The sequence below is a fragment of the Crocuta crocuta genome, unplaced genomic scaffold (genome assembly GCF_008692635.1).
Source record: "Crocuta crocuta isolate KB4526 unplaced genomic scaffold, BGI_CrCroc_1.0 scaffold160, whole genome shotgun sequence".
NCBI classification, from domain to species: Eukaryota; Metazoa; Chordata; class Mammalia; order Carnivora; family Hyaenidae; genus Crocuta; species Crocuta crocuta.
Genome location: NW_027527591.1, coordinates 5782203 through 5807963, shown reverse-complemented (window position 1 = coordinate 5807963; position 25761 = coordinate 5782203). Strand labels below are relative to the sequence as shown.

General features: G+C 41.9%; 1 protein-coding gene across 4 annotated transcripts; it reads right to left on the bottom strand.

Annotated features, from left to right (window-relative positions):
• Positions 1-693: 693 nt before the first annotated feature.
• Positions 694-25544, bottom strand: MDH1B (malate dehydrogenase 1B). Of its 4 annotated transcripts, XM_077771472.1 has the most exons (12): positions 25491-25544; positions 21531-21643; positions 18193-18327; positions 17856-17998; positions 15761-16257; positions 12616-12757; positions 11181-11344; positions 8633-8772; positions 8278-8329; positions 5287-5367; positions 2634-2699; positions 694-1463 (listed from the first exon to the last, which is right to left on the bottom strand). In XM_077771472.1, exons 1-12 carry the CDS (start codon positions 25510-25512, stop codon positions 1423-1425), a joined length of 1596 nt encoding a protein of 531 aa, XP_077627598.1. In that variant the 5' UTR covers positions 25513-25544; the 3' UTR covers positions 694-1422. The 4 variants fall into 4 exon arrangements, with proteins under 4 accessions (XP_077627598.1, XP_077627604.1, XP_077627610.1 ...); XM_077771478.1 differs by lacking the exon at positions 2634-2699; XM_077771484.1 differs by lacking the exons at positions 21531-21643; positions 25491-25544 and adding an exon at positions 20305-20363 and having other exon boundaries at positions 17856-17975.
• Between the last annotated feature and the right edge of the window lie 217 nt (positions 25545-25761).

The window sequence follows — 25761 nt, the reverse complement described above, 5'->3', positions numbered from 1 at the left end:
GTGATGGATCTTTCTTGTTAGATTCTCTATTCCAGCTTTTCCGGCTGGTTCCCGTTGATAGGTGACCAGCATACCTGATTCAAGGGGAATGGAACAGGAAGCTTTGTTTCGGTGTCTTGGTCTGAGCCCCATTTTCCAGTCTAGCGTAGTTTTACTATGAGGAAGCCCTATATGTTGAGCAACAACTGCCACGTTCATGCCCAGCTGTGCGTACAGCACCACGTGAGTCCCCACCCAGTTATTGTTCTTTGTGGTCACACTCCATTGGCTGAGGATACCACAAGGAGGGGCAGGGGAAATGGTGGGATCAGGGCACAAAACCTCACCCCAAGTCCTTAACGCTGACAGACGTTAAGTTTTCTCTACAATAACATCAAGTGAGGTGCTGACTTTGGAAACAAGCAGAAGTTAGTCACAGCCTTGAATCATAATGGTGTAGAAGCAATGAAGAAGTATCTGAAATTTCCCTGAATTTTCAGAAGGTAATTTGTACTGTAAGAGCTATTTAAACTACAGAGAAAGCACAGATATCAGCAGTTTTTAACATGACTCCTGGGCTTTCCAGAAGCTCCTAATTGGCATTTGTAAAGGGTTCCATTAGCTTGAAAATATATGAGCATACTGGTTTGACTACTACTGCTTTAATAAAGACTGTAATTTTTACATAAACCATGCAATTATATGGTAAAAATATTAGGCTTTCCTTTCAAAATTCTATTTATTTTCAGGCCACATCTGGTGTGAGGAAACAGAAACCTATTCAATCTAAGCTAAAGTAGAAGTGTATTTATTGTAAAGATAATTATCCCAAGTAAATCCAAGGAGAAAAGATACACAGCCAGATCTTATGAAGGTGGTGAGCCTGCCTAGCTCTTAAAACCTCACAGCAGAACTGTGTGGCCTTCTTTAGTTCACTAGCATTACCATCATCCAGGCACCAACTTACTTATCCGTCTTTTCTCAGTGTAAATTTTTGGACACAGTGAGAAAAAAAAATCTCATTGGTTCTCTTTGAGTAAGGTGTTTCTTCTGGTACAATCAGATGAAGCCAAGGTGGTGAGACCCGTTAAGCAAACATGGCTGCTTATGCCCATGGCTGAGGTATGGCCTGTGGGAGGAAGCAGGTTCTCCTAGAAGGAGATACTGGCAAGGATGCAGTGACTGACAATTGTATCTTAAAGTTGTTTAAAAAATAGCAATTGACAATATGGGTGACAATGGGACAATAAGCAAACCTATGAGTGGATTCAGGTGACACAAAATGACTGAACTCGCTTTTTTGTGTGTGTGCTATCACTATCATTGTCTAGCATAACATTATCTAAGATGAAGGTCAATCTTTTCAAATTATTCTTCCCTAAATACAGACATTCTTGGGTCTTTCCATATTTATTACATTACTAAATAACTTTATAGTTGGTCTCATATGATCTGTTGCTGTTCCATAGTTTTGCCTGCAGACTCTGTAAAAGGAAGAGAATAAAAAGGTATAACTATTTAAAAATCTATGAATAACCTATATTTTTATTAGCTTTTGTTTGCTCTCCTCTTTCTTCTGTTTCCTGGGTTCCTGTATTCCAACTTATTTGATTGAGGGAGAGTATGTGCATGAGAGAGATTCTATCTATGAGGGACATCGAATCACAAGACCATTGTTAGGTACTTGTATACAGCAAAACTACATTCTAAACTCCCTCCTCACCTTAATCTGTTTCTATATGCAGTGCCCCTTGGCTCCTTTGCTTCCCATTCTCAAGTTTATTTGCAGCTATATTGTCAGTTCCATTTATTTTCTTGGTCCAGCTTCTCATCTATGCACCAATTCTAATTCCCTGTGGTAAGCCCCACTCCAAAGCTCATTACACTGTACATTTTCAGAACGGAAGGTACAATGGATTTGTCCATTTTATTGGATATTTAAATAAAAGTGTGGAGGTGTGGAGGTGTGGGTGAATATCCTGGCTGGTCAACCATAAAGAAGTCTACATCAGCCTTGTTTTCATAAAATACCATGACAACTAAGTTACAGACTTTGAAAATCTGGACTCACAGATCTATCTGTGTCCATTTCCTTCCACACTCATTCTAAGGGAAGGATTCAATCGTCATTGACATAGCCTGGTTATAAATGTAGGAAGGTAGGATCCAGAAGCATCAGCAAGCAAAGCTGAGTACCTGGGGATGAGGGATGGGGAAAGGGTTTGGAAAGAACTATATCGGGGGGGCACTGGATTGGTTCTACCCAGTTCTATTTATAGAATAAGAAAAAGACTAGTTAATGTTTTGTTTCCCACCTACCACTTAGGGTGCTTGACTGTATGGCTTTTCAGAGATGGTTAGAAGAGTCACATCTGAAAAACCCACCAAAGTAAATAGAGAATGAAAAGAACAGAGATTTTAGTATCTGAAGCACATTGATTTTTTGCAGTTCTTCTCATTTCCTCTTTTTCTTTCCACTCCAAGTTTCTCTGAATACCTCACTCTTTGGGAGCTGCCAGAAACTAGATTGCTTTTATATGGAGTCTCAAGAGCTGGCCTATGTTCTTCTGGCTGCATCGTCATTGTCTAAGACTGGACTGCATGAGTCCTGACCATTAGCACTACAGAGATTGTTTATGACTCGATTGACTTACTGTTTGACATAACTGGATCTTCTTCTTCATCTTGGATTAGATCAGAATGCTTTCTATCTTTATATTCTAAAACCAAAATTAAAAAATAATTTGGATGTAGAATATAACTAACCATCTATAATATGTTCTAGGTCAGTGTTTTTCCAACTTTGTTGATTAGGACTCACAGTTAAAAATGTATTTTACATTATAGTCTAGTATGTGCACTTGTGTGCATTTAATAAAACAAAAAAAGTTACACGAAGCGATACTTAACTTTTCTAATCTTTACTATTCATCTTTGTTTTTCTATTCTATTCAAGTGCATAGAATTTTGGGGAAAACAATTCTGGTCTTCTCACTATTTTTTTCTTATCAATTTTATTCCAGTTCAAGGAAAAAATGCCAGTTGTTAAACTGGTTTTGCAACCCGCAAAATTTTTTTATGACTCACCAAACTCACACTGTGGAAAGCACTATTAAATGATATTTGGTTCTTGATGCTCATTCAACAATAGCCCCAAAGCAACCTGAAATGAACCCCATTTTCTTTATGTTATCACCACTAACATTCTTAGTCTGTGTAAGATTATGACTTTGTAGAGGATCTAAGAATCTATCATTAAATTTTTTTTAGTTTATTTTTTGAGAGAGAGAGAGAGAGAGAGAGACAGAGAGAGAGAGCAGGAGAAGGGCAGCAAGAGAGGGAAAGAAAGAATCCCAAGCAGGCTCCTCACTCTCAGTGCAGAGCCCAATTCAGGGCTCAAACTCATGAAACGTGAGATCACGACCTGAGCTGAAATCAAGAGTTGGATGCTTGATTAACCAACTGAGCCCCCCATGCACCCCTAAGAACCTGCCATTTTAATTAACAACTTAGATTGGTCTGATGCCGAAACTCAGGAATAGATACTCTACAGTTTGGCTTTTCTCCGTCTATCCTGGGAAGCTGCCAGTCACCTTCACCATGACAGATCTTCCAAATTTTTCTCAGTTCTCCCACGAGGGCCTCGGAGCCCTCACTCCTTTCCTTGAGTATTGCTTAGTGCCAGCGAGCTCATCGGAACAATAGTGCTGACACCCTGATCCCTGCAGACACTGTCTCACTGGGCCTCTTAAAGTATCTGTTCTGTATGGGACTGAGCTCAGCACGGTCCTGCAGACACTGACTTGGGCTGCTCCGTCGTCCTCTAGGGTCCAATGATAAAGCCACATTAGTTCTCGAAGCCTGACCATCCATTTCATGCTTTGTCTAGCCGTCCACCAGCTGTTTTGCTGAGCTCTCAACCAACCATTTGGCCAAACTGCCTCCATCTGCCTTTTCCAGTTCTATTCATCCTCTTGAGATCCTCTCCTCTAGCCCGGCTACTCTATTTATTGTCTTCTGAATACAATTCCAGACCGCCTCAGGTTCACACTTCTGGTCATGCCTCGGTCACCCGAAATGTCTCCTTTGTTCATGTGCCTCCTTCTGGTGGTGCACCCTTCACGGCCTCTTTTACCCTTCCACTTGCATGCTTCTTTTTCCCTACATGACATGAGTAATTCCTACTCCTCCTTATAGGGTCCACTCCCACTTTGTTTCTTCTTGAACGCCTTTGCTAATGATCCCGTCTATGTCAGGAGACCCCCAGTGTGGTTCCATTATGCCTGGGCCTCTCTCGGCATACCACTTCCTTCTCAGTTGGGTAGTTATTTTTATATTTTTGAGAGAGAGAGACAGAGAGAGAGATAGAGAAAGAGAGCAGGGGAGGCGCAGAGAGAGGGAAATACAGAATCCGAAGCAGGCTCCACGTTCTGAGCTGTCAGCACATAGCCCGATGCAGGGCTTGAACTCACAAGCTGTGAGATAATGACCTGAGCAGAACTCAGACACTTAACCGACTGAGCCACCCAGGCGCCCCTCAATTGGGTAGTTTTTAATTGGCTTTGCTGTTTCCCATGTGAGATGGTGAACACTTTGAGAACAAGATTTGATTTACGTTCATGTCTCTAGAATCTAGTATGATTTCTTTCTTTTTCTTTCTGTATTATGCTAAAAACATGTAACACAAAACCTACCTTTTTAACATGTTTTTCAGCGTACGCCACCATATTCACTATGTACACATTGTTGTACGATAGATCTCTAGAATATTTTGAGCTTGTGTGACAGAACTATCACAGTTTATAGCTAAATATATGACCATTTGATTATCTTAGCTACCGTAAGTCCCAACTAAATTTTAAGATATGACTAAATTTCCTCCTTCATATATTACAACGACCCCTCTTTTCCTTGTGAGCTTCCAGATTCATTATTATACTCTCTTTACTTTTGACCTGTCTTGCTTTGTTTTATTGACCTGTTTAGTTAATTGTGCACCTTTGCATTTACTGTTCCATATTCTTATGGCTCCTTTCCCAAGACATGTTTGTGTGACCACAACTCTGTTATTGCGTCCCCCAGTGTCCCTCACAGTGACCAGCATACCGAAGGTGCTCAATGAATATCTGGTCATTTTCTTCACAGGTTTTAACAGATTTTAAATATGATCTGAGTTTTGAATATAGGATGAGGGTGATGAAAGACTTACCTCCCCTTCATGGTTAATAGATGATCAAATTCCTTTCTTTGAAATTTAATGTTAGACCTTGAATAAAAAGGACATTTTTTTTCAATCGATATACCTACCTTCTGAGACTCTTTGATTTTCCTGGTTGATATATGTGGTGGGTAAGGTGGTCTTTTCATATCTTTTAGCTAAGTCAGTTTCTAAAAGTCAAGAAGTTATGTATTAAATTAATTGAAAAGATTAAATAAACCTCATACATGAATCATCTCATTGATATGTTAATAAGCAGAGACCTCCAAACTGTGCAAAATTCTGATTATTTTCAAAGCTCTGATCTTGGAATCTCTGGAACAGTGGTTTGGGCAAGGTCTGAAGGTGACAGAGTCAAGATCAATCAAATACATACATACATACATACATACATACGTGTGTGTGTGTGTGCGCGCGCACACGCCCGTTGACCTTTGTTAATGAAAATACCATAAAATCAGATTATTCTTTTTTCACAAAATCCTCTATAAGTATTATGGAAAATTTAGAACTAACTACCAATCAAAAGAGTCACATTGAGAATTCTCAGAAAAGGAATTTGGGTAGCTCCACCCTGCAAAAGCAAGACACCTCAAGGAGCGCCTCGAAATTCTGGGAATAAATCAGTGAAAATCAACTGCTCTTTGGACTTCTGAGTCCGTACCTTCAGATCTGATGCTGCTTTGGGGCTTCATTTGGTTTTGCCCATTCCTGGTGACTTGACCACCAGGCAGAACCAGGTCTGAATTCCCAAAGCCCACCTCTCTGCCCAGAATCTTTTTCCCTCAAGGTCTAGTCTCTCTGCCTTTCCCCTTCTGCAATGCTTTGACCTCACTAAAACTTCTCCAGGTGGGACCATGAACAGTTCTCTGTCCCCTACCAGTTCTTTTTACCAGTTACTTCTTTCGGAGAGCCAGATTGGGTGCAATCCGTGCCATACTGATTGTTAAATATTTTCAATAGGTAGAGATTAAAGAAAGATGATAGCACTTCTTTGTGAGTTTAGGACTAGAGAAACTGCCTATGAGAAAAATAAGCTTATTAGAATTTATTGGGTTTTTTTTTAAGTGATCTAAAAGTAAATGGAATGTTGTGGATTGGATTGTGTTACCAAGAAGATAGGCTGAAGTCCCAATCTCTAATACTTGCAAATGTAACCTTATTCAGAAATAGGGTTTTAGCAGATTTAATCATGTTAACATGGTGTCATACTGGATTGCAATGACTGTGTCCATTTTAAGAAGAAACACAGACACACACACAGAACACTGACATGTGAAGAGAGAGCCAGAGACTGGAGTGACGCAGCTCTAGCCCAGACTGCCAAACACTGCCACCAGAAGCTCCAAGAGGCAGGAACGGGTGCTTCCATAGAGCCTTCAAAGGGACCATGCCCCTGATGTAGGACTTCTAGTCTCATTTACTCACTAGAGAATAAGTTTCCATTGTTTAAGCCACCCAGTTTGTGGTTATTTGTTATGGCAGCTCTGGGAAATGAATACATATGTTACACACATTTATAAGGTCATAGTGTTTTTTAAAAGATGTTATTTTAAAAGATGTTATTTTAATGTTTATTTAGTTTTGAGCAAAAGCCTGAGTACAGGAGGGGCAGAGAGAGAGAGGGAGACAGAGAATCTGAAGCAGGCTCCAATCTGTCAGCAGTAAGCCTAAGGTGGGGCTTGAACCATAAACCATGAGATCATGACCTAAGCCAAAGTCAGATGCTCAACCAACTGCGGCACCCAGGTGCCCCAAGGTCATACTGTTTTTAAGATGTAATTTCTTTAGCATTTTTATGAGATATTTTATTTCAAAGGACACGCTGAGCTTGGTAGTTTATTTTGTCAATAATTTCATTTAAAAGTGATAAAATGTGGATTATAGTTATCAATTTTAAACAGTAATTCAGTTTCAAAAAATATTTTTTTATCTTCACTCTACACTTTGGAGATTATTTTCTTTTTTTTTAATTTTTAAATAGTTTATTGTCAAGTTGGTTTCCATATAACACCCAGTGCTCATCCCAACAAATGCCCTCCCCCATGCCCATCACCTCCCTTCCCCTCTCCCCGCCCCCATCCACCCTCAGTTTGTTCTCAGCATTCATGAGTCTCTCATGGTTTGGCTCCCTCCTTCTCTCCAACTATTCTTCCCCTTCTTCTCCCCCATGGTCCTCCATTAAGTTCCTCCTAATCTCCCTATACGTGCAAACATATGGTATCTGTCCTTCTCTGCCTGACTTATTTCGCTCAGCATAACACCCTCAAATTCCATCCATGTTGCTACAAATGGCCAGATTTCATTCTTTCTCATTGAACAAATATTTTCTTTTATTTTTTAATGGATGATTATGGTGATCTTGCTTTATTTTATTTATGTTTTTACATTTAAATTTTAGTTAAGTAACATACAGTGCAACATTGGTTTCAGAGTAGAATTCAGTGATTCATCACTCACATACAATGCCCAGTGCTCATCATATACAGCCTCCTTAATAGCCATCACCCATCTAGTCCATCGCCTACCCCCCTTCTTCCATCAATCCATAGTTTGTTGTCTGTCATTAAGAGTCTCTTGTGGGGTGCCTGAGTGGCTCAGTCTGTTGAGCATCCAACTGTTGATTTTGGCTCAGGTCATGATCTCGTGGTTCGTGGGTTCAAGACCCAGGTCAGGCTCTGTGCTGACAGCAAGAAGCCTGCTTGGGATTCTCTCTCCTTCTCTCTGTGTACCCCTCCCCTGCTTGCATGTGCACATGCACTCTCTCTCTTAAGTAAATATACATAAAAAAACAAAAAGATTTTCTGTGATTTGTTTCCCTCTCTTCTCTTCTTTTTTCCCCATCTTCCTATATGTTCAACTATTTTGTTTCTTAAATTCCACATATGAATAAAATCATGTGGTATTTGTATTTCTCTGGTTGACTTCGTTTCTTCAGCATAATATATCCTAGTTCCATCCACATCACTGCAAATGGTGAGCTTCTATTCTTTTTGATGGCTGAGTAATATTCCGTTTCAACACCTATTTTAGTAGTCTTTTAATAACAGCACAATAAAATGTCACATCTAAAAGATTACCTGATTGATAGGGCTGAAAACTGATCAAATCTCCAAGTGCAACAAGTTTCTCCTGTTGAAAAATTTTATAATCAGAGAAGTAAATGGCCACAATTGCTAAGTTAATCATTCTTCAATAGAAAAACACTTTGAGTCTTGATTTTTTAGGTAACCAACAAATATTTTTAACATGCCAGAAATATAACCTAATGAGTAGTGTTCTTCTGTTGATTTCTTCCAACTCTTACTGCCTCCTTATTGTTTTTAGGAATAAGATGCAAATTGAATCCAAGAACATCAGTATTTGTCTTAGCCTAGAGGAATCAGTTTATAGTCAGTATCAGAGTCAGCGCTCTTGTATTTAGCTGGACATTACCTGAATTAGATCACTGGCCATTCTGGTTATTATTTTTTTACTGATTTCAATATCTTTGAGATCCGTAAGAACCACCCAAGTTCCATTCTCAAATTTTACAGGCATAGAAAAGACGATCCCTTCAGGAATACCAAACTGGCCTGTAGTGAGCAAACACAAAGCAAAGCAAAGCAAAAGCGCTCAGAACAATAAACCCTTCACGTTAAGCATTGTAGACAAGGACAGACACTGCATATGATTTTTAAGGATAACGGTGGAACTACATCTCTGACAATTTCTCTCCTGGGAGGATTGAAGCATTTACTCCAGAAGTACTGCCTGAGCACCTCTCCAAGTTCTGACAACTCTGTCCTCTGTGCTTCTCTCTGAAAGAAGACCTACTGCTTCTCTTGTCGTCCCTTCTGTCTCCTCTGGCTTGGTTCAAATCCCCTGCCTCCGCCTCAGGGGCCAGTGCACTCTTTCTCCTCCATTTTGTCTGGATACCTGTTGTCTGCTCCCTGTGGCCTCTCCTTGATGCCTCAGTAGCCCAAGACCCCAAGGTACCTGTCCACCTGGCCTTGCTCTGCTAGCCTGCTGTGGCTGGCCTGCAGCTATGGTGTGAGCACCGCGATGGGGGGATGGGAGGGAAAGTCGACGGATTCCCCGCATCTCCCAGGGCCCAGTTTGGATGTGTTCCAAATAAAAAGATCGACAATACTTACCACTAACTGGACAACATACAGAGAAAACTGCCTCCTCTTTTTGTAACTCGATCAAATGAGAAAATCATTCTTACCATCTGGTCATCAAAAATGGTGACAGGAGAACAAAAATGAGAGGACAGTCAAGAAACCGGGATCTAGGGGCGCCTGGTGGCCCAGTCGGTTAAGCGTCTGACTTCGGCTCAGGTCATGATCTCACGGTTCGTGGGTTTGAGCCCCGCGTCAGGCTCTATGCCGACAGCTAGCTCAGGGCCTGGAGGCTGTTTCAGATTCTGTATCTCGCTCTCTCTCTGACCCTCCCCTGTTCATGCTGTCTCTCTCCCTCTCTCAGAAATAAATAAAACATTTAAAAAAAAAAAAAGAAAAATTAATCTTTAAAAACAAGAAAAAGAAAAAAAACCAGGATCTAAAAGGTCCTTCCTTAGAGAGCACCCAAGGTTCTCTGTTCACTCTTTTTTATCTGTAAAAAGCCAGCCTTATGGGTAGACAACATGAGAGAGCTGGACCTAAATGGCTTCAGGGAGACAATGATTACATGCTCCTCACCTCCAGAATTGATTGCATTGCTTATCGGTGAATTCCTACGGAGCTTAAGCAAAGTGTTTACAAATAAAGAGAAGGTTTTAAATGCCTATTACACTAAAAAGGTCACATGCTGACTTGAATTCACCTCATTCAGTAAAAGGGTGCTCATCACCTTAACTGCAAGTGAAACAAGATTCACTGAGTGTCTAACCATGAAGCAGCAAGAAGGCCCAGCCACACACAGCCCTGCTCTCAGGGTAGGTGTCTGCTGATGGTGGGTACGTACGTGATCAGCCACACCACCAGCGAGGGCAGGCTGGAATACGCTCTCTGACAGAGGAACAAAATGCTATGTGGGTACAGAGGAGAGACAGATTAATTCTGACTTGGGGGATTTGGGGGGATTACCTTGAGCTGCATTATTGTCACTGGAATAACAGGGAAAATGGTGGTGGAAAAATAAGGAATATAAGGAGTATCACATGGGAGAGGAAGACAATAAGTTCAGTTTGGTGTATTTTGGCTTGAAGTGACAACATGACATCCAGGTGGCAATGTTTTCATAGGGAAACATTAGGCATGAATGAGTTTGCACAGGGAGAAAGTAAAACACAAAGGAAAGAGGTGCTTTAGATAGAACCCACAAAGCACGGCACATCAACTGTTGGCTCTTTCCTACTTTGCAAAAATGGCAGAAGTCCTTGGAAATGGGTTTTAGCAAATGACAGCAGCGAGGCTGGAAAAATGCATGTGCGGTATTTGTGGACGGAGAGCAGGCTTTCCACTTTTCCACTGGGACCTGGGATCTGTGTCCTGCTGGGCCCTCTGGGTCCCGCCCCTGCTGGGCCTTTGCTCCTGTGGCATCTGCAGGATGTTCTTCCCACACATGTCTGCCACGTCAACACCGCTCAAGCTTGAAGGCTTCCTGGAGTGTCACCTCCTTATTGAAGTCTGTTCGATTCTTCCTGCCATCTGCCTACAATCAACCTTGCCTTCCCCTCCTCAGCTGGGATGCAGTGAGAGAAACTTGATGGAATGGTTTAGTTTTGGTTAGCTGGCTCTTCTTTACCCTGCTCTAGGTCGCCTGAAGGCGGAGGCCAGGTCTGATCCCGGTGTGCTCCCTGCGCGTTCACACAAACACTCCCGGACTTCTGAATGGATAACTGAAGGACTGCACGATGCATAAATGGCAATGGAACTCTGGACATCTGGACAGTTTATAGATCACATAAGGCAGAAGGTGGGGACACGAAAGCAGGAGCACAGAGCATACACGGAAGTTTGAAAACAATACAATGTTAAAACAAACAAACCAGATTTACCTTCACTTAGTACTCCTAAAGATACGATCTCCCCGGGAGGTGAGCCCTGGAACCAGTATTTCAACGTAGTGGCTATACTGTGTGCAGCTAAGATGCTTCCAAATTGTTTTCCTGTCTCAGTCAGCTTTTTAAGAGTTGCCACAAACTGTCTGTTTACCCAATCCCTATAAGGAGACAAAGAAACAATGTTACAATGGAGGAAAGAATGCAAATGAAAAAGCATGTTCTTTGGATCAATGGATCTAAGTATTCAAGCTTCTTCAATCCCATAAAAAGAAAAAAGAAATGAAATATAGTAGAAAGGACTCCCAAAGTGTCAAATGAAAAACATGACAACACATACAAAACACAGAAACGTGGTCAAAGGCTGCAGGAACAATTACTTCCATTACAAAGAATTTATTCTATGTAGATGATATCTTTGGAACCAGTGGCATCCTTCATTCTAAGTAAAATGATATCATAAGACTGGGGAAAGAACTAAGTTGTTAGACTCTATAAAGTTTAAGTTCAGGGAGTAGTCCAGCCAGACCAGAACAAGCACTGAATGGCTGCTCCTGCTAAGCCACCATGATACAGCTCCCTGAGATACTGCTGCTACCCAGAGGAAGCACACTCCAGAAGAGTGGGCTCAGGGACACATAATTTCTGGGAATGGATGAAGTGCCTCTGGTCTGAGGAAGGGGCAATGGGAAGGAAATGCTGCAACTGGAAAAGGGCTGCAAAGTTTAGAAAAAACGCTTCAGAGCGCCTCCCCCTCTTCTCCCCTCCCCCAGCCCATCGTAATGGCAGTGCTGACCATAGCAGGCTTGCTTCTAAGTGCTTTGCCTGTACTAATCCCTTTCATCTTCCCAAGGGCCCCATAAGGCTCATACTATATGTGACCATTTCCACTTTGCTGATGAAAAAACAGAGGCCTAGAGTGGTTAAGGAACTTCTCTGAAGTCACACGGCTCATAGAATTTCAATCCAAGTGGCTTGGTTCTAAAGACTGTGCTCTTCACCAATTCTGGGTTCTGCCTCTCATGCGACAGAGCACCCAGCACGGGCCTGAGCTCACTCACCATCTTAATTCCTTACTCTCGCAAATGTCTCCACCAATTTCAATTTGGATACATGTCTCTGTGTTAAATAAGACTCACTTTACATATGCTTGCTTTAGAAATAAATTTGAAGAAGTATGTGAGCTACTTTAAGGATAGTCTAACATAAAAATTCATAATTGCAAAATCAAATAAATTGGGTGTGGGGATTTACTAGTTGAGATTCTGTGGAATTTTCTATGTTTCTTCAATAGAGTGCATTAACAAAGGTGAGTGTGAATAATGCCAAGATATTTTTGTACAATGATTTCTAAGATGATTTAAAGGATTCTAACAACTATTATACATTCATCCACCATTGTTAGTATACTTCAGTTAAAAATATACCATACCTATCAAATATCAAGCTCAAAACAGGACGTGAATAGTTAGGAGGCCCCCAAATGGCACTCTCGTATCTGTAAACCCTGGCTTTTCTCAGATCAATGTAGTTATTTCCACTGATATTACCCCAAACTATCACATTTTTGATGTCTGTGAAGAAAAAGAAATTTGAAATTAACATAATAATGAACATTAATATATAAAAAAGTTGCTGGCAGTCTATTTTTTTTTTTGTGCATTTGTTTTAGGGTTGATCTTTTTGCCATAATATGATCTTAGTTTATGGTCCCCCCAAAATGTGAAAATGGCATGGATAATTTCCTGAATCATCAGGGTTTGGCGGTTCCTAATCATGCTCTGTGTAGGTTGTGGGCATATGATTGAATTCAAGATATACTGAAATCCTCCCTCAGAGAATTGCTACTGAAAATTATACTACCGGTGTGATCTTTTTCCCTCCCTGCTTGCCATGAAGAGAACTTTTTATCTGCTTTGTTTCTGACAGAGAGTCCTTGATCCTACACTGGAATCAAAATTTGGGCAAATCACTTAACTCCTGGGTGAATTTCATTTCCTTTTTTTTTTTTTACTTTTTTTAATGTTTTTTATTTATTTCTAGGAGAGACAGAGAGACAGCCTGATCAGGGGAGGGTCAGAGAGAGAGGGAGTCACAGACTGAAACAGGCTCCAGGCTCTGAGCTGGCAGTCAGCACAGAGCCCAACGCGGGGCTCAAACCCATGAACCGCCAGATCATGACCCAAGAGAAAGTCGGACGCTTAACCGACTAAGCCACCCAGGCGCCCCATTCATTTTCTGCAGAGTGAGGGTGTTATAAGAAGAGAACCCCAGGAACATCCTAACCAACACATAAGTGAATTAGCTTCTGTGTGTGAGGCACTTTTAGGTGGGAGGTTTAGAAGAAAACATATCAGTCCAAATCCTTGCAACGTTCTCAGGGTGGAGGGGAGTGGGTGACAAAGCGACTACTGTACAAAGTGATAGGTACTACGAAGAAAAACGAGGCTGGGGCTCAGAGATAAATAGTGATTAAGCTTTAATATGATTCTAAAACTGTGGATCTATTAGGAATATTGTATCCAAAGTGAAAAATAAGTAATTTTATTGACTTATTAACTTATTTCTTCGCTTAAAGACTGAATTCTAAGTTCACTGCACTTCCTCTTGTGGAGATTAAAGTCTCTACTGTTCTGCATGAGGTGAGATTGCTGTTGGTTTCAAGTAACAGAATATCCTTGCACCTTGGCTTAACTAGAAGGAGTTCCCGTCTCTTCTGTGGTAACAGGTTGAGGTCGGCAGTGACACTGAGGCTTGCTCAGGGCTCAGAGGACGCTGCCCTCTTGGCCTGTCCCGCCTGGTCCTAAACCAGCCGCAGCAGCTCCAGGCCTCACACTCTCACAGGGCTGTGTGCAAAGGCAGGCGGCAGGAAGAAGTCTGCTTATCAGATTGAAGGCTCTTTCTAGCTCTGTTAGAGAAAATCATAGTGGACATCTGCTGTTTTTCCTCCTAACATTTCTTCCTAATGTTTTTCTTTAACAGCATCCTGGTTTTCCTTTAAATAACTACCCTTTCTCAATTTCAGTCCATATGGTTTGGGTAGGGCTGTCCTCACCCCTTAGGTCTATCAATAGGCACGAGACCCAGATTCCAGATTTCTGGCCACAACAATTGTTTTGGAGACGGGCAAATGGTCCAAGCCTGACCAACGAGATATTATCCTGCTACTTATGTACATTTGAGAAAGCAAGCCCTCTTTCTACTGGGGTGGCTAAGCTATGAATGTATGAGTCTGGGGACATCAGGGGCCACTTTGCCACTTTTGTTTCCAGAGAGCCTGCCCAAGATTCGAGCCAATGCTTAGGAAAGCAGGGCTGAGGGATCGGTCAAGAGAGAGAACCAGCCAGTCCTGACATCATCATTTAAGCCCCAGCATCCATCTATGCCTGACAAAAAGCTATCTGACTTCAGTCGCTTTGAGTGGACTTTGTCACTTGCAACAGAAAGAGTTCCAGCTAAGCCCAATGCACATGGTCTGAGAAACAGGGTTATGTGTGAACTAAACTCAAGGGATATCCTGAAAAGGTCTGCTACCCCCTTGGTATCTGGACTCTTCTCTGAATGATTCTCCCTGATGGTTTTCTGCTTTCAGGTCTCTTTGCTTCAACATTTTTGTTGGTGCTGAGTTTCTAATTGCTACTCTGCTGACAATTCCAATTGACTGCTGTCTCTCTCACATCCCTCTTTCCTTTACCCAATGGCTGAAATTTGTCAAACATAATAAATATTTTTAAACACAGCACTCCCCTTTTAAATACACCAATCCATTTTCTGATCCAGTCTCATGGTCACAGGATTCTGATGTCCAAAGACCAATAGAAGCACAAAAAGCTCAGATATAATCCCATAGACAAGTGAAATGCCCTCTCAAATGTCTACCCCATGCTGGGCACTCCTCCAAGCACTTTGGAAATATTTTTCTTTGAATCCTCACATCAGTTCCTGGAGGTAAGTGCTATTACATCCTCATTTTACAGATGAGGAAACTGAGGCACAGCAAGGTTAAGTGGTTGCCCAAGGTCACACAGTGGGGTAGAGCCACTTAAATACTCCCCTGATTATATTTTTAAAAACACTGATTACTTAGTTGACTATTATAATGGAAAACTGGAATATTAGGTTTCAAATTATAACTTGAAAAATAGCTTTTTGCATGAAACATTTGTTAACTAATTTTTATTTAAAAATTTTTAATGTTTATTAATTTTTGAGAGAGCAAGAGCAGGGGAGGGGCAGAGAGAGAGAGAGGGAGACACAGAATCCAAAGCAGGCTTCAGGCTCTGAGCTGTCAGCACAGAGCCTCATGTGGGGCTAGAACTCATGACCTGAGCCCAAATCGGATGCTTAATCGACTGAGCCACCCAGATGCCTCTGTTTACTAATTTTTATAATGATGGACAAAGTCAGCCAGTCATGAAAAAAAAAAAAAAGAAAGAAAGAAAGAAAGAAAATGTTTGCACAATAGTCAGATCACACAGTAAGTTTACCCAGAATAATCCTAAAGAGTACGGTGTTCTTCCTAGCTGCTTTGCAATCACACTGTTTAAAACCAGAAATGGAAACAGAAGCTCACTCACTCGAGGGGGTAGTCTTCAGTTTTCTGGCCAGCATGGCTTTGGCTTGGCCTTCCACCCCTAGCGCGACAGCGATGATATTGTGTGCCACGTTTGGGGCGTATCTCATAAGCAAAACTGTTTTCAGGTTCACGAACGTTTTTCCTCCCACGATAACTCTGACGGAGTCGTGAGCATTTTTCTCGATCAGGCCTCCATACAGCCTACACAGAGGAAGCCTGCTTTGGATGCAGCTTTCTAAAGTGTGCACCTCCTGGTCGGTGCTGTCATCCAGGATGATGACCACGTGGGCCTGGCGGAAGGCATCCTCCACGCTGGTGCAGACGGAGACGCCCCGGAGCAAGGGCGCCACCAGATCCTGAGTCTCAGTCCTGAGAAGGTGGAGATCTTCTTTCGCCCGCTCATTGTCAAATAGATTTATGCTCATTTCCGTTTGCATTCCGAACACCTCGCCACTTACCAAGATGGGAATTAGGTTGTAGCAGGCAGGTACTGATGCACTAGTAAAGTGCAAAGCCAGATTATGAATGGTTAAATCTTTTGCCCCTGTTAAGCCTTTATTCTTAATAGAGATTTCTGCACGTGCAGTAATAAGGTGATCTAATAGCTTAAATAAGCATCCACAACGGCTTAGACTTTCTAAGATAAGAAAGCAAAAGTTGAACAAAAAAATGCTCACTACTATCCCTTGCTCTGGGCCCTCTGAAAACAATCCCAAAATAAGAAATGTACCTTTTTAAAAAGCTTTTCAAATAAAATAGAATATGCAGAAGGCAGAATTTAAAAGAATGGTATTATATTACTCTGATAACATGTTTACATTTTGTCTTAAAAAGGTAAAGAAATAACAAGTTTTATTTAACCATAGCTCTTTTCTACTTTATACTCTTAGCTACAAAGTAATGATGTTTTGGGGGAAAGGGCTATCTTTTCTAAATCCTTGCAGAGAAGCCTAGGGTCAGCAGAAGCTGGGGATCATGGGTCTGTATCCATAATTCAGCAAGTATCCAGGTAGTTGACTATCTGGGCCACTTGTTTTTTCTCTTTCCAAGCTTTAAATTTCTACTCTTAGGTTTTAAATTCGGCAGTACAGAGTGAGCCCACAAAACCCTAGGCCCCCACTCTCAACCTCAAGTAAAGCAGAGCCCCAGGCCCATATGTGTTCACATGTTCTCTCTCTCTCTCTTTCTCTCTCTCTCTGTGCCAGTGATGTCACTGGGTGGCTCCATAGGTGCCATGTAATTTCCAGGATGTGTAAGTAACAACCCCCTTTCCCCAGTTCCCTGATGGTGATTGCTGAGGGTGTCCCGCAGTCACGGTAAGAACCACAGGCTGGTCCAGCCACAACACTGGTTACCGAGGCAGGCACACAACAGGAGGGGACAGAGGAAGAGCCAAGGTCAGCTCTAGCGAGTGTGGAAGTGGGGAGGGCAGCAGGCCGTGAGGTGGCAGGGGGAGAGGAAAAGAAAGTGAGGGAAAGGGCAAAAGACAGCAAGGCAGAGCAAGAACGAGAGCAGCAGATGCCATGAGAGACACAGAATGGGGACAAGAGCCGGAGACGGGTTATCAGAGTAATTATCTTCACTATACACTTGCTCTTAGATTGCGTATGTGTGTATGCATACATACACCTCTATTCTACAGCTTAAATGTGGAGGTGCCCGGGTCGCTCAGTTGGTTGAGCATCCAACTGTTGATCTCGACTCAGGTCACAATCTCACTGTTTGTGGGATCGAGCCCCATATCAGGCTCCACATTGTCAGTGCAGAGCCTACTTGGATGCTCTCTCTCCCTCTCTCTGCCCTTCCCTGGCTCATGCACATGTGCCTTCTCTCTCTCTCTCTCTCTCTCTCTCTCTCTCAAAATAAATAAATAAACTTCTAAAAAATCTTTAAAAAATAAAACATATGAAGTCGTATTGAGGGATATATGCATATATACACATATCTATCCGTCTGTCTCTCTCTCTTTCCATCCATCCATCCATCCAGATCTTAAACTTGACATTCAGATGTTCTTCCACCATGGACTTAATCCCACATTCTTTTTCTTTCTAAATACAAACACCCAACCTCATGAACTCTGGAGTTTGTCCCACCTGGTGATCCAGACCTGCAAGGGATTGACAAGATCTTTCCTGGCTTCTTCCTCCAATTCTTTTTCTATATGTGCCTCCAGGTTCTCCTGAGCGATTGTCTCCATCAGCTCAGTAGTCATGCTAGAGGTGACACCATAGTAAAGCTAATATTAGGAAAGAAAAAGTCAACACCGAGAATACATAATTAGCTGACAGTAATCACAATGGGAAGTTCTTACTTAAAGCCAGAATAGAGTAAAAAGAGAGATGAGGGAATACTTTGAAAAGCAAGACATTTGGAGAACAGTGTGAGAGAAAGATAATATTTTGAGAAAATAAATTAACTTAATTCATATACCTGGGCGTATTCCAGGAACTCATTATAGCCTCCTAAAAGCAACCCCTCTCCTCCACGATCCAACAGCTCTCTCCAGATGATGGGGGAGTTTTTGTGATTCCACTTCTTTTCATCACACAAATCTTTTAGCCACTCCTGTTGAATGATATTCCAAGAGAAGTCACCCATTGAATCTGTGTCAGAATTTAGTTCAATACTTCAGAATTTAAACACAAACTAGCTTTTTTTTTTTGCTACCACTGAGTAGTAAAACTTTTACATAATAAAATTTAGATATCTATACATTGTAAAAGGTCAATAGAGAAAATAGTAGTGAGTTAAGTAACAAATTAATCAAATAAGAAAGACGGCTCTTCAAATTTGCTGACCAAATAAAGGTACTGAAAGTTGCTCTCTGCTGAGGAGACCATGAATGAAAATAGTTAGCTTAAAAGAGAAGCCAAGTGTTCTAACTTCTCTGCTAGCCAAAAATTCAACTGGTTCTTCCCTTGCTCTTCTATAGGAGATATTTTCAGGCTTAGGCCCACAAATTTGACACTGCTTTCCAAATATGAGGGTACAGTTTGTTATTCAGACTGCATTAATGAGCTAAAAATGATCTATGGATTTCTAATAATATTCATTAGAAAAAGTTTAAATCATAATTATCTGGCTTGTGTAGACCTGGCCTTCCAATGATAAGAGCTGAGTAGAGCCAGAAAGTAAAGTATATGATAGCACCCTTGTCATTGGACACAGTATAATGAGACTACTGGACACATAAAATCTCAGAAACTGATTTCTCTTGATTATGTTGAAGATCTCTGTGCCTTTATCTCCCCTTAAGGCAAATAGTGCTGCGGTGAGGATTCTGCCATGGTTCCCCTAGTCATTATAGAGCCTGGCCAGGGAAGTGCCGGGTGCCTGGAGGAAAGGGACTCTGCCCCAAAAGACCTTCAGCATCCAGTGGGGCATGTTGATGTCTTGGTAGAGGATGGAGGAATATGTCTAGGTCTGGACCCTGAGGGTGCAGAATCAAGAGTAGAACATATGGTTGGATAAGGGAGATTTTATCAATATGAATCACTCTTCTGCAACTCAGTGGTGTATATCCTGGCAAGAACCTCAGAAGACAGTGGTAACAAGTTGTTAAGATGGCTCTCTGAAGCTTGGAAAAAGTGATGACTCACATGAAATGAAACAGAAATGCCAGAACGTCCTTGGAGGACAATAGGAGAAGGATTCAAAAAGCTCAGAAAAGTGGGCATGCTGGAGTGGGTATGCTACTATGGAAGCATGGAAGCTACTAGTCAGTTACATTCTCCAGAAGGGCCTAGAAGACACCATTTTCATCAAAATGATAAGAACTGTGCTGGCGATATGTTTTTGGCACCACTGAGAAGCCTGGTGTGGATGTCCATTCCCAGCCAGGGATCTTCAAGGACACGCTGTTCTAGAGCTGGACTCCCTGGTGAGTGGGATGATAGAATCCTGAAATAAAAGAGGCCGGGGAAAGTGCCCACCAGAGAACATCTATTATGATAAAAGCACAAGATAACCAGTAGATAATGTCTTAGTTGAAGGGACGATGGGCTCACAAAGGAGACAGAGGTTATGCTATGTCCCTAGAGACCAACACTGACTCCATGATAATGGCACTATCCCTTAAAGACACTAACTAGCTTTTTGGTGTCAAGGTGATTACATTTCACCCCTTTCAGCCTAGAAACGGCAGTGATTCAATGTGACTGGAATCAACATATAAAATAAAGAACTGCTTTTTCTGCTTATAGGGCTTTGGCCAGCACCCTGCCCAAGAGCTTACAAAACATTCAACCTAGCAACATGGGATCCTGAGTAACATCACTTTGAACCACTTTGGAGTAAAGCATTTATAGAACTGGGCATGTAACCATGGGATGTACTGGCCCTATCCTATATCACACCACATAGCAGCCTGATAGAGGTATAGGACAGCCCACCGAAGGTGCTTAGAGGTTGTTATCCTGTAAGGATGAAACACTGTCTTTCAGGATGCAACATATACCATGAATCAATATGGTGTTTTTCCCTAATAGGTAACATATATGAACCCAGGAACCAAGGGACAGAATTAAGAGTGATCTTGCTTACCTTTACTCCCAGTGACCCACATGGAGAATTTGTGCTTCCCCGAACCCACTTACTCTAGATTCTATGGGTCTGGAGGTTCTAAGTTCCAGAAGTGCAAGGGTGTTTCTATTGGGAAGAGTTCTGTTAAACTTTAAGTTGTGGCTGCTCCTCGGTCACTGTGAGCTCCTGTGCCAAGAGACAGCAGTTAAGGAAAGGAGCTACTGTCCTGGAAGGAGTAAACAGCACTGCTGCTCTGGGGCATGTGGGCAGGAAAGAATATTTGGCATCTAGGGGATCCACTGGGGAATCCCTCGGTACTGCTTTGCTCAATTTTGACAGCAAGTGTACATGCACTGGAGACTAGTACTCAGACCCCTATGGATACAGGTCTAGTTCATCACACATCCTAAGTCACCTGGACAAGCAGAGCAGGAGGGGGATCAACATTGGATCATAGACAAGAAAGGTGACGAGTGTCAGTTACAGCCCTAAAATGATATGCAGTGGAGACTATGTTCTTTTGATTAACCATCTTCTTGTAAATTTTCCTCAGGGAAAGACGCCAACCAGAACCTCAGAAAAGCTGTTCCCAGATGAAAATAACTTATTATATGGAGCACATGGATCCCAAAGGCACAGCTGGTGAACTGTAGTAGATCCTGTCATATGTCTTTCAGATTTCCCCTTCATGACCAAGACACTCATTGCCTGGGCCACTAGGTGCACTGGCTGCTGCTGGCTCAGTGCTGAGTCTCTCTATAGGAACTGAGGTCAGAGACATTCCCTTGCCTAGAGTTAAGTCCTTTCCCCAAGGGCAGCTGGCATCCAAGGACTGTTAATTGTGTCAGTACAGAAGCCCAGCCACCTTGCCTGTATTTAGGGTGTCTCTGAAGGGCCACCCAGCTTCAGAGTTCAAGGCTGGCTGAGCCCTCTGATGCAGCAGTATGGTAGTGTCTCATGTTGCTAGAAATTAGGCGAAGGACAATGAAAAGTTAAAAAGGATAACATAAGTTGCCTGGATTCTTGGGAGAAAAAATAGTGAAATTTATTCCACTGATTGGTTAGGGCCTCATTTGTTCTACTAGCTACTGGGAAAAGAAAATACATAATATTTTGAGACCAGTAAATAGAAATTTATTTTATTAGTGTTAAAAATATCAGTAGTACATAAAAGTTCATTATTGGAAAACTGTCTGATACACTGGCTAATATTTCATTAAATTAGAAGACATGGAAAGGCTTCTTACCTCCCAAACCTGAGGACGTTGTGTAATTTTATATATCTGGAAATTAGGAAGATTCTTTTGTAAATAGTCTGCCAGAAGTTCTGCTTTAGCATAATATGGGCAATCTGCTCTACCTAAAAGAGTTCAAAATAGCAACATTTTCATACATCACATAGAAATTGTCATCCAGTTATAAGTATTTGGCATGTAATTACAGAAATAATCACAGAGTTATGATATATTCTATTACATAGATTTATTATATAACTGCCACCATATAAACTTCTTATTTTTAACAGAGGTAAAAAAAAATTATTTCATAGATGGTCCGAATCTTAAGTAATAAAATATGGAAAGAAGAAAAAGACTATTGGATATTTACTCTATTCCAGTATCATGGTAGACCTCACTTTCTCTAAGGGGCTGCCGTGCTACTAACTAAGCATGAATTACTAATAGTGAACTACTCATTAGGAGCCACTAAAAGGCAAAGTATGAAGTGAAGGGTGGTGGTAAAATCACATGTAGATTTGCTATATGTTGCAGGGAGTGGTACTAGGAGGAGGAGAAGCGGAAGGGAGAGAGACAAGTCTGGGATAACTTCTGTTTTCTGGCTTGCGCAGATGATCCTGCACTTACTAGAGAGGTAGGAATTTTAGTTACAGACAAGTGCATTGGAGGTATGTGCAGTATATCTAAGTGGATCTGACCAGCAGGTAGCTGCAGGTGTTGTCTCAAGTACAGGACCCACGTGAGGGATTAAGATATAGATTTTGTAGCCATCAACACACATGAAGTTAAAGCCACCAGAGTCAATGGGGTTGGGTGTCTGATGGAGCAGGAAGGGCAGAGGCCGAGGGCAGAACCTCCTCTGCAACAATCTTCCCCAGTTACTCACAGTCATGAGTTCTTCAACGTTAGGGTGACTTCTAACTCATCAAATCTCTCACTCACTCCCTGTCTGTTAGCCTCCCTGTTGAGCTCAAATCCATGGTTCATGAATTCAAACCACTCTCTGGCTCATGTTTTAAATTATCTTGCCCCACTACGCTTCTGGCAAATGAGCCTGGTAAACATGTCTCACCTTGGATGAATTCAATTACCTGCCTTTTCTGTTTCTGGGTTCATTCGCTAGGTACCCCTGGAGAAACATAGTAGATCCAAGCAGAGAGGCGCCATTATAAATTCATGGTCACTAGCCTCAACTGGCCTTCAACTCTGCCTGGAGCTCCTCCTGTTTTCCTTATCAGCACTCTCTTCTGTTCTCTACAATTACCCTTCCAAATGTGGCCTACTTCGTGCAAACTTCTTCCTTCTATTTTCCCACACTATTGGAAGACGACAGACAACCTTGCTTTCTACTTTACAAAAACAAACCCAAATCATACAAAAAGTCATCAGTTGGTAAATCTCCCAACCTCCTATCATCATACCTATAAGCCTGTCTGCATTTGGACTCATTCTTTCCTTTTTTCTCCTCTTCAATGGACGATGGCTTCTACCTCCTGTCCAGGTCTAACCTCGCCACTTATGCTCTGAATACCACTCTCTTCTACCTGCAGAACTGCCTCTCTTTCAACATTTTATCTCTGTTCTTAATGTTCCTTTTCTATCATATTTAAATATAGTAAAGTTATATTTAAGTTTTTCCTGTCCTAAAAAAACAAAAAGCCTATGTCTCTCTAGCTAATGCATTCTATGTGCCCTTTTCTATAAAAATTTCTTGAAAGAGTCCTCTACACTTGCCATCCCATTTTTTACTCCCATTTAGTTCTTATCTCACTGCAATCTGGCTTGAACCACGACTCTCTGGAAGGGCACAGGGAACCTCCATGTCATTACATCGAATGGATACTTTTTGATTCTTTTCTCATGGGCATTTTCTTGTTGACCTTTGCCCTCTTCTATCCTTCTAGAACACCTGCTACGGTCGGGTCACTCTTAAGGTTTTCGTCCTACTTCTCTGGCCATTCTCTCTATACTTGGTAGGTTCTTATTCCTTTATCAATCCCCTAAAAGGATAAATTTCTTCACTGCACCTTATCTTCATACTCTATGCATTCTTTCTGGCTAATCTCCTCCACTCCCTTGGTTTCAAGTAGAAATCTGCACATCCCATTCAGAACTATCCAAGATGTTTATACCTTCCTGGATTTTTCCATCTCCTTCTGAATGTCTCATAGGCACTCAGCATGGCTAGGACAGATTTTGCCTGAACTCCCCCCCACTGAATCTGCTCCTTCTCTTATGTTCTTTATGTTTACCTACATAGTTATTTAAGAGAATTAAGAGTATCCAGGGTATTAAGACTAGTTTTCCAATTTTTTTTTAGTGACTCCTCATCTACCCATTTTTCCAAACCATTGGTTGGAAATAATTTTAACTCTTACTTCTCCCTTACTTGCTCTCCTCAACCTAATTAGATATTTAGTGCTGTGAATTATGCCTCTGCAATATCTCTCCAGTCCATTCATTTCCTTCCATTTCCATTGCCTACCATCCCAGACCAGGCCACCACTATCTCCTTCCTGGACTATCACATCTAACTGGGGTCTTGGCATCTAATCTTTCTCTTCCCATGGAGAAGAACATTCAGATAAGATGCAACTTTGATTATGTTCTCTCCTTCCAAAAAGCCTTCCATGTACTTTGGATAATATTTAAAATATAAACACGGCTCACAAAAATTTATAGTAACTAATGCTGGACTCAGCCTATGATACTCTCTCCCTTTGTACCCTTTACGCCAGTCCTACTAAATCTACTTCCATCTTCTGCTTATTGTACAGTCTCGATCATCACCAAACTAGCTTTCCTCCTTCCAACCCCACTCCCTGCCACCTATGCTTAATCTCTCTCTTCTTCCCTACCTCCTTTCTGTTAGGTAACTCCTTCTCATCTTTCAGATCGCTGCTTAAAAGACCTTCTGGGAGGTCTTTGCCTCCACTAAATGAGGTCTCCTGCCACATTGCTTCTACAGAGTCTGCCTTGCCACTGGCACCCAAGCACCATTCTCTGTAAGTTTCTGTATCACTGCCTTCCCAGCAAATAGTCAGTGATAAAAAATGTTCTTCTGAATGAATAAAGAAGGAAAGGAAATAGATTTCCAGGCAGATGGGAGATGTGAATTGTGTTAATCAGAAAGTTCAAATAAGGACTGGACAGCTTCTGTAAAAGTCATCGGTGACTTTGGTGAAGACTATATCTGAAAAGAGGTAGAAGTGAGAGCCAGATGGAATGGAGGGCCTGAAGACAAAAAAAGCAGTCTGCTCTTTCAAGAAATTTGCTGAGAAGGGAAGGAGGCAGGTACAAGAGTCTGCTGCTTTTCCTGAAACCCTTTAGTGGTTTTCTGGATGCCAGTGGATGTTTTCAATCCTTCCCCTACATTGCTGCAAAGGTGGGCTTCCTAAAATGCAAACCCATTAAGGATACTCTCCTAGTCTTCATTGCTTTCAAGACACAGTACAAACACCTTTGTTTGGTGGACTTTAGGTGCAAGGATCGGGCTGCTGCTCCCATTCTAGCCCCAGGTCGGGACACTTCCTCCATATCTAGTTCCTCCATTAGGCCATGAGACTTCTAGCCTCTTTTAGCCTTTATCTGAAATGTCCTCCCTATCGCAAATCTTCACAAATCAGCTCCTGCAACGCCTCCCAGAGTACTGTGCACATCTCCCTTATTTCATGAATTCCAGTGGATCCAAATTTCTCATCTACAAGCTTCTGTACTCTGTGAGACGGAAAGCTCCTCGAAGGCCCAGGTGTTCTGTTTCCCCCCATGGTATCTCCAGTGTCCGGGAGTGCTTTGCACAGGACACTGCCCAGTAAACATCTTGAATGAATTCACAAGAAGGTTCGGGTGGTCCATAGAGATGCCGGAGTTGCTAGAACAAACGTTAAGAATATCACTGCCAAGAGACGAAAGGAGATGAGCACGTTGGGTGTTTTGAGCGTCCTACGGGGGGACTTGGGGATCACTCACCCGCAAGCACGAATTTGGCCATGTTAAAGCAGCCACCAGAAACAGCGGCCCAGCGGTTTCCTAGCAACCACGGCGTGGCGCAGGCGCACTTTGAAGCTGAGCGCGGGGTCTGAGGCCCTGCCGCAGTTGTTAGGTGTTGGGGCACACGATCATATATTGTCTTTAAAAGCCTTATGCTCTCCCCTGTCCCTAACCCCAAACCCAAGAAAACTAGTCATTCTCGGGTGGGCTTTCTTTTCAAGGAGTCAACCTCTCTAACTGCCGCGAACGT